Genomic DNA, 16,384 nt, shown 5'->3' on the forward strand with positions numbered 1-16,384 from the left:
AGGACCATCCAACCTTCTGATGTGAAGAAGTGCTTTCTAACTTTGGGTCTAAGGGACTTCATATCAATTTTCATGTACTGATATTATAATTCTGTATGTTATTAATCACAACTTTGATGTGAAAGGGTGAGCAAATAGTGTAAAATATAATGAAATATGGAATTTATAGACATTTAAATACAGTTGCTAAGGATTGAAAATATTTTGTACAAAATTATTTTGCTCTTATGTAGAACTATAAACTGTTTATCAATATGCAGCTACAATTATAACATGCAATATTTGACATATTAATTTTGCAAAGATCGCTGTTCATTTTTAAAAATAATTATTCAGTGTCAATATTAGAAAACAAAATAAGTATTGCTAAGTTCCAATACAGTCTAAGTTAATAAAGTAATTGCAGGGGCACTTTCTAGTTCATCCAATATTACAAATATTATGAAGAAAAAAAGTTCAAGTTTGCAAGTAACTGAGGTGGTAAATTAGAAGATGCACAGCTGAATAAGGAGTAAAATGCGAATGCACAAGTTGAGAGAAAAGAAATCGGAACCTTGGATTGAAACTTGATGGTACTGAAAGCAATAATAATGACAGAATCTTCTACCCCACCCCATGCCTCCCTCTCATACTGAAAATGGTTATGTGCAAAATAAACTTCAGTCAATTTTTTTACATTTTAATATCAAAGTTAAAGATGGAGAAATAGAAAATTTGTTTTTTTCCACTTAGCCAGTTGTTTTGTGTTAGGTTGAATGCATTTTCAAATCACTTTAAAAGTTCCATTCCAGTTTTTAGAAGTTTTCTTATTTAGTTTCGTTATAACAACCTTAAGACTGTAGTCCATTAAATTTTTTAATCCTAAAAATGACAATGAAAAATACTTTTAAAAATTAAGTTTACTTCCATTGCTCAATTCTTCGTGCATTAAATCATTTAAAAAAATACTTGAAAAAATACAAAAAGCGATTCCAATTTAATATATGAATATGTTTATATTCCCAGTTTGAAAGTGACAAAACAGCTGTATGCATTGGAAAATCTTTTTTAGATTTAAATTTAAAAATCAGATTAAAAAGATATTGATCCAGTATTTGTCCTTGTAATAACAATTTAAATTTCCTATTGTCTTGAAAAACAATTATCTATTTTGGTAAATATGCCACATTTTAATTTTGAATTCTGCCATTCCATTTTGTAACTTATTGTAACAGTTTCAGACAGATGCAGCCAGATCTAAATTATGCAACTCATTTACATATTCTAGTCATAGGGTACATGCAAATGAAGGTCGTTTACATAATGGATTCCGGTCATTGCTACCGCTCCTTTCTTTGCTTCCTATTCAGCAAGCTTTGATATCACAAACCAAGTTCTTTTTACTGAAAAAGGATTTTATTTTGTACAACATGCCTCCGATTTGTCAAGTAAATTCCTTCAGTAACCGTCAGAAATTATCTAAGTAAAGCAGGTACCTGTGTTCCAGCATTTCATTTCTTTCTTTTTCCTTAATTGCGGGAAATAACTTTGCCTTAATGAGGTACTTTATTTAAATTAGCACCTGAGCCAATTAGTCAGCTCTGACCTTGTCTTGCAAAGAAAGAAGGTTAGAGAAGAGTAGTATTTAAAAAATTTAAAAGCCTCTCCCCTTTGCCTCATCTTTTCAAATGTTAGGTAAAACAGCATGCTGATAATTACTTAATCAAATATGACAGAAGGGACTAATTTACTGATTACAATAAAGCCCGAGGGTGTTATGACAAAAATTTCTCTACAACTTCATTCCAGCTTTTATTTAAATAGGCTTTGATTATTTATAACAAAATATCATTGCAACATATTGTAGCAGATGAGACTGTAAAGCGTCGTCTCCCATCAGCTATAGTCCAATAAGCAGCCGGTGCTGTTCCTGCTGCTGCTGCGGGCTTCCCTGCGCCAGCACGGCAGTAATGCCAAGCTATTGGTGTGTTTACCCTTTGGGAATGTTAACTGTAATTCTTCAGCTTTTAAAATCAATTAACCCTTATGTTAATTAGTGTCAAGTCTATAGAAAGCCGCGCAAATGGCAAGAGCTGGCACACTGCCATCCATTCACTGGCAGCGCCACAGCTCTCTTGATAACAGCGGGTATGTTAGGGCCCGTATGTACGTCTGTCAGAACTGTTGAGCCAAGGGAGATTATCCAGACCCCTACAGCAAACACGAAGTCATATCTGAAGGCGCAACTGGCAGGATTACCATGCGCTCCACTGTAAATCCTTCCTCAGAGGACATGTTTCAAGTTGAAAACAAGGATGTGTGCACTGTCTGTGTTTAATCATCTTTTGCTTGGCCGTGCAGAAGCGACTGCGGATACTTTCCCCCCTTCGAAGACAAAAGCCGCCATGCCATCGACAGCCTTTTCGAAGGATGCCAGGAGATGAAAAAACAGTAGTAACGACATGGTGCCAGGGGCAATATGGCCAACTGTCAAAGCATGAGCCAGTGTTTTGTTCGATGTCGACTTGTTTTCTATTCAAGTTCGTTTACAAAAACAATACCAACAAAAAAAACAAAGGAACTATTTTGGAGTAATGCTTTCTAGCCGATGCCATGGGGAATGACAGTGAACCAAGCGTACATGTCTGCATGGTACTGCCACTTGACAGAGGAAAAAACAAGGATTTGTATGAAAAAAATACCTTGCATCTTACAAAAATGGGAATAAAGGCAATTTTGGTGCTCACATACTTACTGACAGGACATTGGAGATTTACTGTTTAATCTGGAGCGTGTTTTTAACCATCAATTGACCCAGGTACACAAGGAAAATAAAAATCATACTCTTGCAGCAGGCAGGCAGCCTGAGATTTATCTGCATTCAGTGCTATCACCAGGGAGATGAATGGGCCGATCTGTAGCCTTTTACAAGATCCACTATGGGAATGAAGGAGGAGGGATGCCACAGAGACGTGTACAAACTTGAAGTGAGAAGGTTTAAAGGTGCTACTTGGATAAATCCTGCAGTACATTGAATGGGAAAATGAAATGTTTCTCTCTATCTGGGAGGGAGTGCCTTTTACTTACGGTGGAAGTGTTGCCGTGGATCCCGAAAGGTGTTCAGTTGGCATCGCACGCAGCGTTACCGATGAGAGCTGAAAACAAAAGGGACAAAAAGTACAAAAGAAATTTTGAAAATAATTACAAATGGATTTTACAAAACAACATGAAACAGCAGCAATGTAAGGGAATACTTCTGCAACTTCTTCAAGTGCCATACGAATGATGCAAATTGTATACACTGCCGACTCAACCTGCTGGTGATGGATATTAACCTGGCATCTTCTGGGCAATTTACAATGAGTTCTGGATTTATCTTTGAATGTACATTCTCATTTTCAAGTGTGTGCTTATGAATGTAAACGGAGGAGATTTTTGTTAACAAGGTGTTTGTGCTGTGGAAAGAATCTACGAGCGTTTGGCTGGAATACAATGGCAGCGGCGCCTGTGAAAACCGACGTTCAGGGGAAAAAGCTCTCTGCAGAGGGATAACGTTAAATGGGTCACGGGCTCTACCAGCTGCTAGGTTCCATACGCTGCAATCAAAGTGAATGTTCTAAAATTATTACAGTCAAACAGTCATGTGGTGGCAGTTAACGTCCCCAGTGTTTAATCATCTTACAGTAGAATGGTTTTATGCATATTTCATTTGCATATCATTAAGCTGGTTAAGCATGGGGTATTCAGAGTGGGATGAATACAATGTGAGTCTCATATGATCCATATCAGAGAAGCTAGCCTGCTCAATGGACTGCTTTTTTTCCCCTTTTAATCCGCTGACTTTGTTACATCTGAGACACAGTGGCTGGAAATCATTGTGGATTCCTAATTTTATTATAACAGCAATTTGAAAAAAAATTATATTCAAAATGATACTGCAAAGGAGATTTAAGGAAACGTGGATCCCTTTAACACGGAAATGTTGCTCTACAGGGAAGCTGTGCTAACAATTTCTGAATTTCTGTGAAAATAGAAACTTTTTAAAATTAAAAAGGAGAATGTAAGAAGTGAAGATTAAGTGAAATGGTGGATCATTACCTTGCAACGTTTGTTTGTCTAAAAGTGAGAGAGAACATGCATCAACTATTTCTGCACAAATTAGCGTGCATCTGATTTTGATAGCCACTATTAAACCATTAATGTGATTAATCAATTATTTTAGTCTGAAAGCCTATTATGCGTACACGACAAATACAGTGGAGTCTTTGTCACATTCATACATGAATAACATAGTAATCGCAGGCCTTTGTGTATCTTCTCAATGGTTTAATTCATTCACCCCAACATTGTTTAGTTCTGGCAGATAATCAAAATTACTTCCTGGGAAAACTAGAAAGACAATTAAGCATGGAAATCTGTTGCTGATGTACAACACATGAATTCATTTGGAAATTAGGCCACTTTGTTCTTTCCTTCGCTCTCGCTTTTGTTTCCAATATTAATATTCAAATGAGCTACATCGTGACTCTACTGTACAATTAGCTGGCAAAAAAAAGCCAGACACTGCTGACTGCGACATTTTGTGCTGTGAACATGCAGATGTCGCTGTTGTTCTTTACATGGGTATAATAATATGCAAAATAGCGAACATCACTTGGATACAAAATAATTTAAATTTTATTTCAAGAAGTCTCTGCTTTTTCTTCTGGAGGAATGGATTTGTAAATGTAGCTCGAATCAAATGGTGTTGGAATTCTGGAGCGTTTGCCATGGAATTATAAACATAATGACATAAGTGTGCATGCATTCATCTATTATAGTCCTGAATAGTACCAATTCAACTGCCTTTCAATGGACTTATCAAGATGGATAACCTTTTGTCCATTTCTGAATATTTGATCTACTTCACATACATAGCTGAATTACAGAAAAATCTCTCCAACGGCTTTCACTAATTTACCCAACGGATATTATCACTCAGTCACTGATGACTTTAACACAGTTGGCACTCAGGGCACCTCTTTTCAGTGTTGTTGGTAAGATGGTACTTATTTATATGCATGCACTGACTTTGCGTCTTTGTAGACTGTCAAATTCTGTGCAAATGAAAAGTTAGCACTTGAAACCTTAATGACATCTACATTCGCTAGCACTGAGTAATATTTGGAATGCTTACTATTAATACAAAAGAGGCCTGCATATTTAATGAATGGTTTTTCAACGAGAGCGATCTGTAAGTGTGTTTGATGATGGCATTTTGTGCCATGAGAAACCACTTCTAAACATATTTTTATGCAATTATATTGTTGGCAATCTATAATTCAGAGTACCATTCACTATTAACATGGAATAAATGGAAGCGATTATTTTTATCATCAGAATGCTCTTAGTAGGAATTTTTTAAAAATACAATATCAGACACAATGTACAGTAGATCACTTTTTGAATTCAAAATGTATTACAAGAAATGTTTTATTTAGATTCCCTATTAATAACAAGATAGAACCAATGTAAATTACATCAGAGGCTTCCAGAAGAACAGTGTGGTCCTCTCATTGTATCAACCTTTGTTTAAAAAGAACCATCAAAGCCCTGAGCAAAACATAAGGTCTTTAGCTATTACAAGTTATTACAGGTTATACATAATCAAGTAAATTAGCTTAATGAAATAGCTGTTTCCCCCAACACAGTGTATAAGTATTGTGCTGTTAAATTCTCTTACATAAATTGCCTTTCTCATGTTAAAAAATTCATAGCGAATTTTCAGCGAGCACAATATTTTAAAACATAATTAAAACTTCCTGAAATGTAATTGGTTTCATACTGTACAACCCTTTCCGAAACATATTGTAAAGAATGTGAATAATTTGCAAACATGGTGAAAACTCAGCATTCAATTAAAAACTGAAAATGCTGGAAATATAGATAAAAGCAAAATACTGCAGATGCTGGAAATCTGAAACAAAAACAGAAAATGCTGAAAAAACTCAGCAGGTCTAACAACATCTGTGGAGAGAAACAGAGTTAACGTTTTGAGTCTGTATGACTCTTCAGTTTTTCTGGGAATATAGAAATCAGTCAAAATCCAATGAAACATAAAAAAAGTTAACATTTTGAAGTTAACTGTTTGTTAAACATGATAACTTAAGAAGGAAGGTTATAATGTAAACTTGAACTTGTCTCCTTATAAGTGCTGATTGATTTGATGTGCATTTTCAGCATGGCAGTTCTTCTCTTCTTGCAAGTATTCGCTCACTACTTTATAGCAAAATAATTCAGTTGACAAGAATGAACAAAAATTCTCCAGAAGGGAAAAAAGAACAAGTATTCTGCTAGCCAATGGTGCAGTTAGCCAGCTTTCTTGTGGTGTTCGATGCACCAAAGTTTTATGATATCGTTGCACTGGTAGAATTTTGCTTTTAAATAAGAGTTAAATTCTGAAAATGAAGCAACATCAATTTTCCAAAAAATAGTCATAGATCAGTTGACACGCCAAGGAGGCTTTTCTGTATACAAAAACATCAGTTAATGAGCATATTTGTCTGCAGTACGGCATCAGCAGCCATGTATTTGACTTCAAACAATAATGCCTTTCTTTGTTAAGTGGTAGGTTCTTAGAAGTTTTTAAATCCATGAAGAACAGCACATGAGGAATTGGTCTGCTCTTCTTGGATGTTACAGATAAAAAATAACTTTAGACAAATGTAGAATCCTTCAGCAATATGATCTGTGGCATCAGATGATGGGATTTCTATGTTGCATAATAATCCACTTCCAGAATTTCACCATACTTTGAGAATAGATGTGACTCTTTGAAGGGCAATGGATTAAAACTTGGTGATTAATCTCCAGTCACAGTTAAAACTCCATTGAAGGGAACCTATAAAGTAACGCTAACCCCTACATCCATCATATGCAATCACATTTTTGAATGCATTAATTAATTTGATAATCCTATTTATGCAGTTTCGCTGTCCAGGTTACTTTGGAGAACAAGTTGGAAAAGAGGAATCTTTTCCAGCACATCTACTCCATAGCTCTGGTATCAATGAGATTGATATGCTTAAAGAGTGATTGTAGGTGTTGGTTTTTCTCAAAGTCTCTAAATAAATACATGGTAGAGATGAAGAAGAGCCCTGTAATTGGTCTTGAACAACCTAATCCTTTTAACATCAGTACTTTTTAAAAATTCGTTAATGGGATGTGGCGTCTCTGGCTAAGTCAGCATTTATTGCGCGCTCCTAATTGCCCTTGAGAATGTGGTGGTGCTTCTTGAACTGCTGCAGTTCATGTGTTGTAGGAACACCCCCAGTGCTGTTAGGAAGGGAGTTACAGGATTTTGACCCAGTGATAGTGAAGGAACTGCTATATAGTTCCAAGTCAGGATGGTGTGTGACTTGGAGGAGAACTTGCAGGTGGTGGTGTTCCCATGCATCTGCTGCCCTTGTCCTTCTAGGTGGTAGATGTCGTGGGATTGGGAGGTGCTGTCAAAGGAGCCTTGGTGAGTTGCTGCAGTGCATCTTGCAGATGGTACAAGTTACTGCCACTGTGCATCACTGGTAGAGGAAGCAAATGTTGAAGGTGGTGGATGGGGTGCCAATCAAGCAGGCTGCTTTGTCCTGGATGGTGTCGAACTTCTTGAGTGTTGCTTGAGCTGCACTCATCCATGCAAGTGGAGAGTATTCCACTACACTCCTGACTTGCATCTTGTAGATGGTGGACAGGCTTTGGGGAGTCAGGATAGTCATAGAGGCCTACAGCACAGAAAAAGGCCCTTCGGCCCATTGAGTCTGTGCTGGTCAAACAAGTACCTAACTATTCTAATCCCATTTTCCAGCACTAGGCCCATAGCCTTGTATGCCATAGCATCGCAAGTGCACATCCAAATACTTCTTAAATGTTATTTCATTCCCTTTCAGGCAGTGAGTTCCAGATTCCCACCACCATTTGGGTGAAAAATTTCTTCCTCACATCCCCTCTAAACCTCCTGCCCCTTACCTCAAAATCTAAGCCCCCGGGCTATTGATCCCTCCACCAAGGGGAAAAGTTCCCTCCTCTCTACCCTATCTATGCCCCTCATAATTTTATACACCTCAATCATGTCCCCCCCCAATCTCCTCTGCTCCAGGGAAAATAAACTCAGCCTATCCAATCTCTCCTCATAACTAAAACTCTCCAGCTCAGGCAACATCCTGGTAAACCTCCTCTGCACTCTCTCTAGTGCAATCACATCCTTCCTGTAATGCGGATTCCAGAATAGCACGCAATACTCTAGCTGTGGCCTAACCAGCATTTTATACAGTTCCAGCATAACCTCCCTGCTCTTATATTCTATGCCTCGGCTAATAACGGCAAGTATCTCATATGCCTTCTTAACCGCCTTATCTACTTGTCCCGCCACCTTAAGGGACCGGTGGACGTGCACACCAAGGTCCCTCTGATCCTCGGTACTTACCAGGGTCCTACCAGTCCTCGTATATTCCCGTGTCTTGTTTGTCCTGCCCAAGTGCATCACCTCACACTTAAATGGATTAAGTTCCATTTGCCGCTGATCAGCCCATCTGACCAGCCCGTCTATATCCTCCTGTAATCTAAGGCTATCCTCCTCACTATTTACCACCCCACCAATTTTCGTGTCATACTCGAACTTACTGGTCAACCCTCCCACATTCAAGTCTAAATCATTTATATATACCACAAACAGTAAGGGACCCAACACCGATCCCTGTGGAACCCCACTAGACACGGGCATCCAGTCACAAAAACACCCCTCGACCATCACCCTCTGCTTCCTGCCACTCAGCCAATTCTGGATCCAATTTGCCAAATTGCCTTGGATCCCATGGGCTCTTACCTTCGCTATCAGTCTCCTATGCGGGACCTTCAGCTCTGCTGAAGTCCAAGTAAACTTTCCACAGAATTTCCAGCCTTTGACCTGTCCCTGTAGCTACAGTTCAGTTTCTGGTCAATGGTAGCCCCCAGGATGTTGTTAGTGGAGGATTCAGCTGTGGTGATGCAATTGAATGTCATGGGGAGATGGTTAGGTTCTCTCTTATTGGAGATGGTCATTGCCTGGGACTTCTGTGGCATGAATGTTACTTGCCTTTTATCAGCCCAAGCCTGAATATTGTCCAGGTTTTGTTGTATATGGACATGGACTGCTTCAATATCTGAGGAGTCACAAATGGTGCTGCACATTGTGCAATCCATCTGCAAATGTCCCCACTTCTGACCTTATGATGGAAGGAGGGCCATTGATGGGTCTAGGACACTAATCTGAGGAACTCCTGCAGTGATGTCCTGGAACTGAGATGATTGACCTCCAATAACCACAACCATCTTCCTTTGTGCTCCAACTAGTAGAGAGTTTTCTCTCCTGATTCAAACTGACTTCTGTTTTACTAGGGATCCTTGATGCCACACTTGATAAAATGCTGCCTTGATGTCTAGGGCAGTCACTCTCACCTCACCTCCTGAGTTCTGCTCTTTTGTCCCTGTTTGGGCCAAGGCTGTAATGAGGTCAGGAGCTGAGTGGCCCTAGAAGAAGTAATATGAAGCAGTATTACCGTCATTGGTCATCACAGCATATCTATGAAACCCAGTGATTCCTAAGCATTTCAGTCTTAGCATTAAATGGCAGGAGACTAACACAACATCACTTTTTCATGTTGACTGAAGTCAAAGAGTTATGTATTTTTAAGATTAAATTCCCAAGTGACAAAAAAGGTGTCCAAGCATGAGGAGGGAGAATAGTGATAATTGTAATAGAGATAAAATGCATTACACAGCACAGCTTTAAACTCATGAACTAAACAAGTTTCATGTTTGATCTTCATTCATAAATTTTATCAGACAGTAAGAAAGTATGAATTATGTTAGCACCCCTGGTCTAGAAAGGAGGGTAAAAAACATATACTGTAGATATAGAAATATACAGATGTAACTTAGTTGTGATATCTTCCCAGACCAAGAATCCAGGGTAATGAGGGCAAATGATGCTGTATAAAACTGGCTTTTATTTCCTTGAGTATAGAAGATTGAGGAGTGGTCTTATCAAGTATTTAAAATATTAAAAGAAGCTGTTAGGGTAGATACAGAAAAATTATTTCTTCTGGCTGGGTAATCAAGATCAAGGGTACATCATCATAAAATGAAATCTAGGCTATTCAGGGGCAAGATAGGGAAGCACTTTTTCACATAAAGGGTAATAGAAATTTGGAACCCTCTCCCCCAAATGGCTGTGGATACTAGGACAACTGGAGCTTTCAAGATTATAATAGGTATGCTTTTCTTAATTAAGGGTATAAAGGGAATTCAGAACAAAGTCGGGAAGATGGATTTAAGGTAAAGATCAGTCATGATCTAACTTTAATGGTGTAGCAGGCCCAAAGGGCTGAATGACCTACTGCTATTCCTAATTTTCCTACGTTAGCCAAGTACTCAGCAGGGAAAACGGGGGGGGGGGGGGAATTAAGCCCAATTACTAAATTCTACAAACAAGCCACAGGAAGATGGAAACTATATCTTGGTCTTTCATATCTCCTGCAGCTGTAGCAGTCCTTGCGTTCCAAAATCCTATTGACAGTACCAGCACTCCAGGCCCACGTATCCATTAGCAGCACCAGCTCAAACATGGGATACAGTGGTGCCAATAGTTCCAGCAGCAACTTCCCTCCAGGTCTGAGGCCCTAGACTAAAGCTGACAGCAGATTCTGTCTGAATCTCAAACAATTCAACATCATCAACTGTTTGGTGAGAGGCATACAGTGACGATTGCAAGAAAATGTACTAGGGCCATTACTGTTTTTGGCATATAATAATGGGAAGAATTTTGCCCTTGGCAAGCGGGATTGGCGGGGGTAGTTGGGAAGCCGCAATTAAAGCCCACCCAGCGTGATACATGAGCGGCAGCACTCAGCGCTACCTGTGCGGGCGGTGGGGGGGCAAGCAGGCCTAGCACAAACTTTGCGCATACGTGCGAGAGAGCACTGAATAATCTCCCTGAGGCACAGAGCTGCCTCAGGGAGATGAAGGGATATTTTTAAAAATAATAAAAAGCAGAAAAATGTAATAAAACATGTCCCCTCATGTGACTCTGTCACATGAGTAGGAACATGTTTTCAATTAAAAAATAAAGTTTTTATTTTATTTGTATTTGCTTTTGGAAACCTCATCCTGCCTATGGATGAGGTTTCCAAAAGGTTGCAACGGTCACTTGGCCTTTTCGCCTGCCTACCAACCGTTAGGTTGAACGGTCAGTGAAAAATTAAAGTCAATTGGTAACTTAATGGCCTTATTAGGCTGTTTAATTGCCAGCGGATGTGCTGCCAGCTCTGGCGCACGCCCGCCGCCGACATCATCATGTGTCCTTTCACACTCAGTCGGGTTGGGTGCGCACCCGCCCGCCGAGTTAAATATTGTGGCCAGTGACTTGGGTTTGTGGGTTCAGGGCACAATTTCAAAATTTGCAGATTATACAAAACTTAGTGTAGTAAACAGTGGGGAAAATAGTAATAGAGTTCAAGAGGATATAGACAGGCTGGTGGAATTGGTGGACCAATGGGATGTGAAATTCAATGCAGAAGAGTGTGAGGTGATACATTTTGGCAAGAAAAATTAGGAGAAACAATATAAGTAAATGGTACAAACTTAAAGAGTGTTCAAGAACAGAGAGGCCTGGAGGTATTTGTGCACAAATCTCTGAAGGTGGCAAGACAGGTTAACAAAATGTTAATGAAGTATATGAGATCCTGTGTTTTATGAATAGAGTCAGAGTAAAAAAGTTAGGAAGTTATGCTAAATCTATATAAAACATTAATTTGGTCCAATTGGAGTATTATGTCCAATTCTGGGTATCACCTGTTGGGAAGTACATGAAGGCTTTGAAGGGGTAGAGAAGAGATGGGCTAGAATGGTTGAGGGATGAGGGGTTTGCGGAGGTGTGTAAAAACAATAACAATAGGGTAATTATATTAGGTGATTTGAACTTTCCCAACATTAATTGGAATGAGTACAGGAGAACTTTTTAGGTCAATATGTAGAGGGTCCAACAAGGGACGGCGCAGTGCTGGACCTAAATCTGGGGAATGAAGCCGGACAGGTGGCTGAGGTGGTGGTGGGGGAGCATTTTAGTGATAGCGACCGCAACATGGTACAATTTAAGCTTGTTATGGACAAAGGAATAGACAAGTTGCAAAAAAATGTTTTCGATTGTGGGAGAGCGGATTTTAGTAAAATAAGGCAGGATCTGGCCAAGGTAGACTGGGAACAGCTAATTGTGAGGAAATCTACAGAAAAGCAGTGGGGGGCGTTCAAAAAGGAAATGGGGAGGGTACAGGCTCAACATGTTCCCTCTAGGTTGATGGGAGGAGTAACAAGCCCAGAGAACCATGGATGACCAGAAATATTCAGGATACAATGAAAGGAAAAGAGAGGCTTTTAGCAGGTACAAAGGGAGCAAATCAGCGGAGGCATTAGTGGAGTACAGAAAGTGCAGGGTGGAGCTTAAGAAAGCAATTCGGAGAGCAAAGAGGGGATATGAGAAAGCTCTGGCTGGTAAAAGTAGGAAAAATCCCAAGATATTCTATAAGTATATCAATGGCAAGAGGATAACCAGGGAAAGAGTATGGCCCATTAGGGACCAAGAGGGAAATCTATGGGTGGAGCCAGAGGACATCAGTAGAGTGTTGAATGAATACTTCACATCCGTCTTCACCCAAGAGAATCAGGATGAAGGTATGGAACTCGGGGAGAGAGACTGCAAAGTTCTTGAGCAAACTGATATAGGGAGTGACAAGGTATTGGAGGTGTTGGCAGGCTTAAAAGTGGACAAATCTCCATGTCCAGATGATTTGTGTCCCAGACTGCTGAGGGAGGCAAGGGAGATCACAGGGGCTCTGACCCAAATTTTTAATTCCTCTCTGGCCACGGGGGAGGTGCTAGAGGACTGGAGAACAGCTAATGTGGTTCCGCTATTTAAGAAGGGATGTAGAGATAAGCCAGGGAACTACAGACTAATGAGTCTCACGTCAGTGGTAGGGAAATTATTGGAGAAAATTCTGAAGGAGAGAATCTATCTCCACTTGGAAAGGCAAGGTTTGATCAGGGGTAGTCAGCATGGCTTTGTCAGAGGGCGGTCATGCCTAATAAATTTGATTGAATTTTTTGAGGAGGTGACCAGGTGTGTAGATGAGAGTAGTGCAGTTGATGCAGTCTATATGGATTTCAGCAAAGCCTTTGACAAGATCCCACATGGGAGACTTATAAAGAAGGCAAATGCACATGGGATACAGGGTAATTTGATAAGGTGGATACAAAATTGGCTTAGTTGTAGGAGACAGAGGGTGATAACAGAAGGCTGCTTTAGTGATTGGAAGCCAGTGTCCAGTGGCATACCACAGGGATCTGTGCTGGATCCCCTATTATTCGTCATTTATATAAACGACATAAATGACTATGTGGGTGGTAGGATTAGTAAGTTTGCGGATGACACAAAGACTGGCTGGGTGGTTAACAGTGGGGTCTTGGGCTACAGGAAGATATAGATGGGATGGTCAAATGGGCAGATAAGTGGCAGATGGAATTTAACCCTGAAAAGTGTAAGGTGATACACTTTGGAAGGAGTCATTTCACAAGGAAGTATTCAATGAACACTAGGAAGTTCTGAGGAACAAAGGGACCTTGGCGTGTGTGTCCATAGATCTCTGAAGGCAGAGGGGCATGTTAGTGGGGTGGTGAAAAAGGCATATGGGACACTTGCCTTTATCAATCGAGGCATTGGTTACAAATGTAGGGAGGTCATGTTGGAGTTGTATAGAACCTTGGTGAGGCCACAGCTGGAGTACTGTGTGCAGTTCTGGTCACCACATTATAGGAAGGATGTGATTGCGCTGGAGGGGGTGCAGAGGAGATTCACCAGGATGTGGCCTGGGATGAAACATTTAAGTTATGAAGAGAGGTTGGATAGACTTGGGTTGTTTTTGTTGGAGCAGAGAAGACTGAGGGGCAACCTGATCGAGGTGTACAAGATTATGAGGGGCATGGACAGGGTGGATAGGGAGCAGCTGTTCCCCTTAGTTGAAGGGTCAGTCACAAGGGGACACAAGTTCAAGGTGAGGGGCAGGAGGTTTAGGGGGATATGAGGAAAAACTTTTTTACCCAGAGGGTGGTGACGGTCTGGAATGCGCTGCCTGGGTGGGTGGTGTAGGCGGGTTGCCTCACATCCTTTAAAAAGTATCTGGATGAGCACTTGGCACGTCATAACATTCAAGGCTATGGGCCAAGTGCTGGTAAATGGGATTAGGTAGGTAGGTCAGGTGTTTCTCACGTGTCGGTGCCTCTTCTGCACTGTGATTCTGTGATTCGAGCTACGTGGAGTAAGTGGAGAAACTGCGATTGGTTTTCTTAGAGCACAAAAAGCTAAGAGGAGAATTGATAGAGGTCTTTAGTTTTGTTTAGCTTTGGTTTAGAGTAAATAAAGTGAAATTGTTTCCAATGGCTAAAGGGTCATTAACCAGGAGATACAGATTCAAGGCGATTGGCAGAAGAACCAGAGGCAACACAATGAAAATATCTTTCCGCAATGAGTGGTTAGGATTTAGAATGCACTACTTGATAATGTGATGGATACAGATTCAATAAAACCCTTCAAAGGGGAATTTAACAAATACTTGAATGAAAAAATGCAGGGATATGGAGAAGGTTGAGATTAATGGATTACTTTTCAAAAACGTTGGCACAGGCTCAATTGGCTGAATGGCCTCCTTCTGCACTGCACTATCCTGTGATTGTGTGTTCAAATGTTATTCACATCGAATGTGATGAAAGAATTGTAGGTTTATCTGTATTATTTAAAACATTTTCTAAGCCAAAATTAAATAAATAGCCTCGGCTAACTAATTCTTGAGTAGGTGGCATTTTAAGTTAATATAGCTGCTGAGTTGAGCTGGTGCAATCAAGAGATCCACATACTGTTGTAAGTAATCCTGATTTCACAAAAAAACCACGGGGGAGCATTTTCTCCTTGTCGGGCGGGCCGGTTGGGAGCAGGTGTGGAGCCGATCGACGCCCGCAATCAGCTGTGCGCCGCCATTTTACGTGGGGAGGCCAATTGAGGCCCGGCCAGCGTGACGCGCATCGGGAAGTGCTCAACACTACCTGTGTGGGCGGGGGGGAGGAGGGAGAGTCGGGGACTCCACTCGTTCACGCATACATGCAAAAGAGCACAGAAATCTCCCTGAGGCACGGAGCTACCTCAGGGAGATTACATTCAGTGTTAAAGATGGAAAAAAAATATTCAGACATGTCCCCTCATGTGACAGTGCCACATGAGCTGGGACATATTTATGAAATTTAATAAAAAATTTTATTTAATTAATAAATCCTTCATGAAACTTCACCCCGTCCGTGGATGAGGTTTCACAAATAATGCAAAGGCCGCCTAGGCTCTTCACCTGCCTGCCAACTTTAAGGTTGGACGGGCAGCCCTGACAATTGCTTTAGTTAATTAGTTTATTAATGGCCTTAACAGGTCTTTGACAGTTCAGCGGGCGTGTAACGGAGTTGGCTGCATGCCCACCGAACGAGAGATCGGAGTGAAGCGCGATGACATCGGGATGCACGCCTGACGTCACCGCGCGTCATCTTACATGTAGGCATGCGGGGCCCCCACCCACACGCTGAACAGAAAATGATGGCCATGGGGCCAAAATTCTGCAGGATCTTTTTGAGAGCAGGGCTAAGATGGGCTGATGCCTGCTCATCAGTTGCACCTGTGACTCCATCCGAAATTACAGGATTATCTTATTTGAAAAGATTGGACAGGTACCTGCAGCATTAAAAAAACAACTGTGGAAGTCACCTCAGATGGAGGAAGTGAGGAAACGCATAGCAGAGTTCAGCAGGCCACATAGTATTGCTGAGTCAAAGGCATTTAAAGAAAATAACAGGCAACTTCTTTCGTAGCAATTGCAGTCAGGAAACTTGAATTTCACCATTTTGAATCCCATTATTGCTCTTGGCAACGCTGAGTGACAGTCACTCCCAGTGGCTCTCACGATCAGTGTCATTAAGTGCAAAAATTTTGGAATCCTGCTGTATGATGTGATTCCTGCATATGTCTGCATCCACCCATTCATAGATGGGTGTATTACGTAATCAAATGGATGTATTACATGCCCACCCTCAAATGGACGGGAAGTTTAACAAATAGAAAATCCAGATGCCACACTGAATGCGGACAAGATACTTTCCTCAGTTCAAGCAACAAGATAGGTTTCCAAGAGGCCAAGGCATGTAAGTGTTTACAGGAACTAAAGAGCCCACATAGCCTCTTTGGGTTTGCAGATGCTCACCCAGAAGAGATTTTGGTCATCCAGTTGTTAATGTTGGATAGGAAGCTGTACAT

General features: G+C 40.7%; 1 protein-coding gene across 1 annotated transcript in view; it reads right to left on the reverse strand.

The window, feature by feature from the left end:
• pmfbp1 (polyamine modulated factor 1 binding protein 1) overlaps positions 1–16,384 on the reverse strand; it is a 967,668-nt gene that overhangs the window by 764,052 nt on the left and 187,232 nt on the right. The window contains exon 6 of the mRNA XM_078544531.1: positions 3,067–3,134. Coding sequence (XP_078400657.1) covers positions 3,067–3,134 — 68 coding nt within the window. The remainder of the gene's footprint in view (positions 1–3,066; positions 3,135–16,384) is intronic.

This window comes from Cetorhinus maximus, chromosome 6 (genome assembly GCF_964194155.1).
Source record: "Cetorhinus maximus chromosome 6, sCetMax3.hap1.1, whole genome shotgun sequence".
Classification (NCBI taxonomy): domain Eukaryota; kingdom Metazoa; phylum Chordata; class Chondrichthyes; order Lamniformes; family Cetorhinidae; genus Cetorhinus; species Cetorhinus maximus.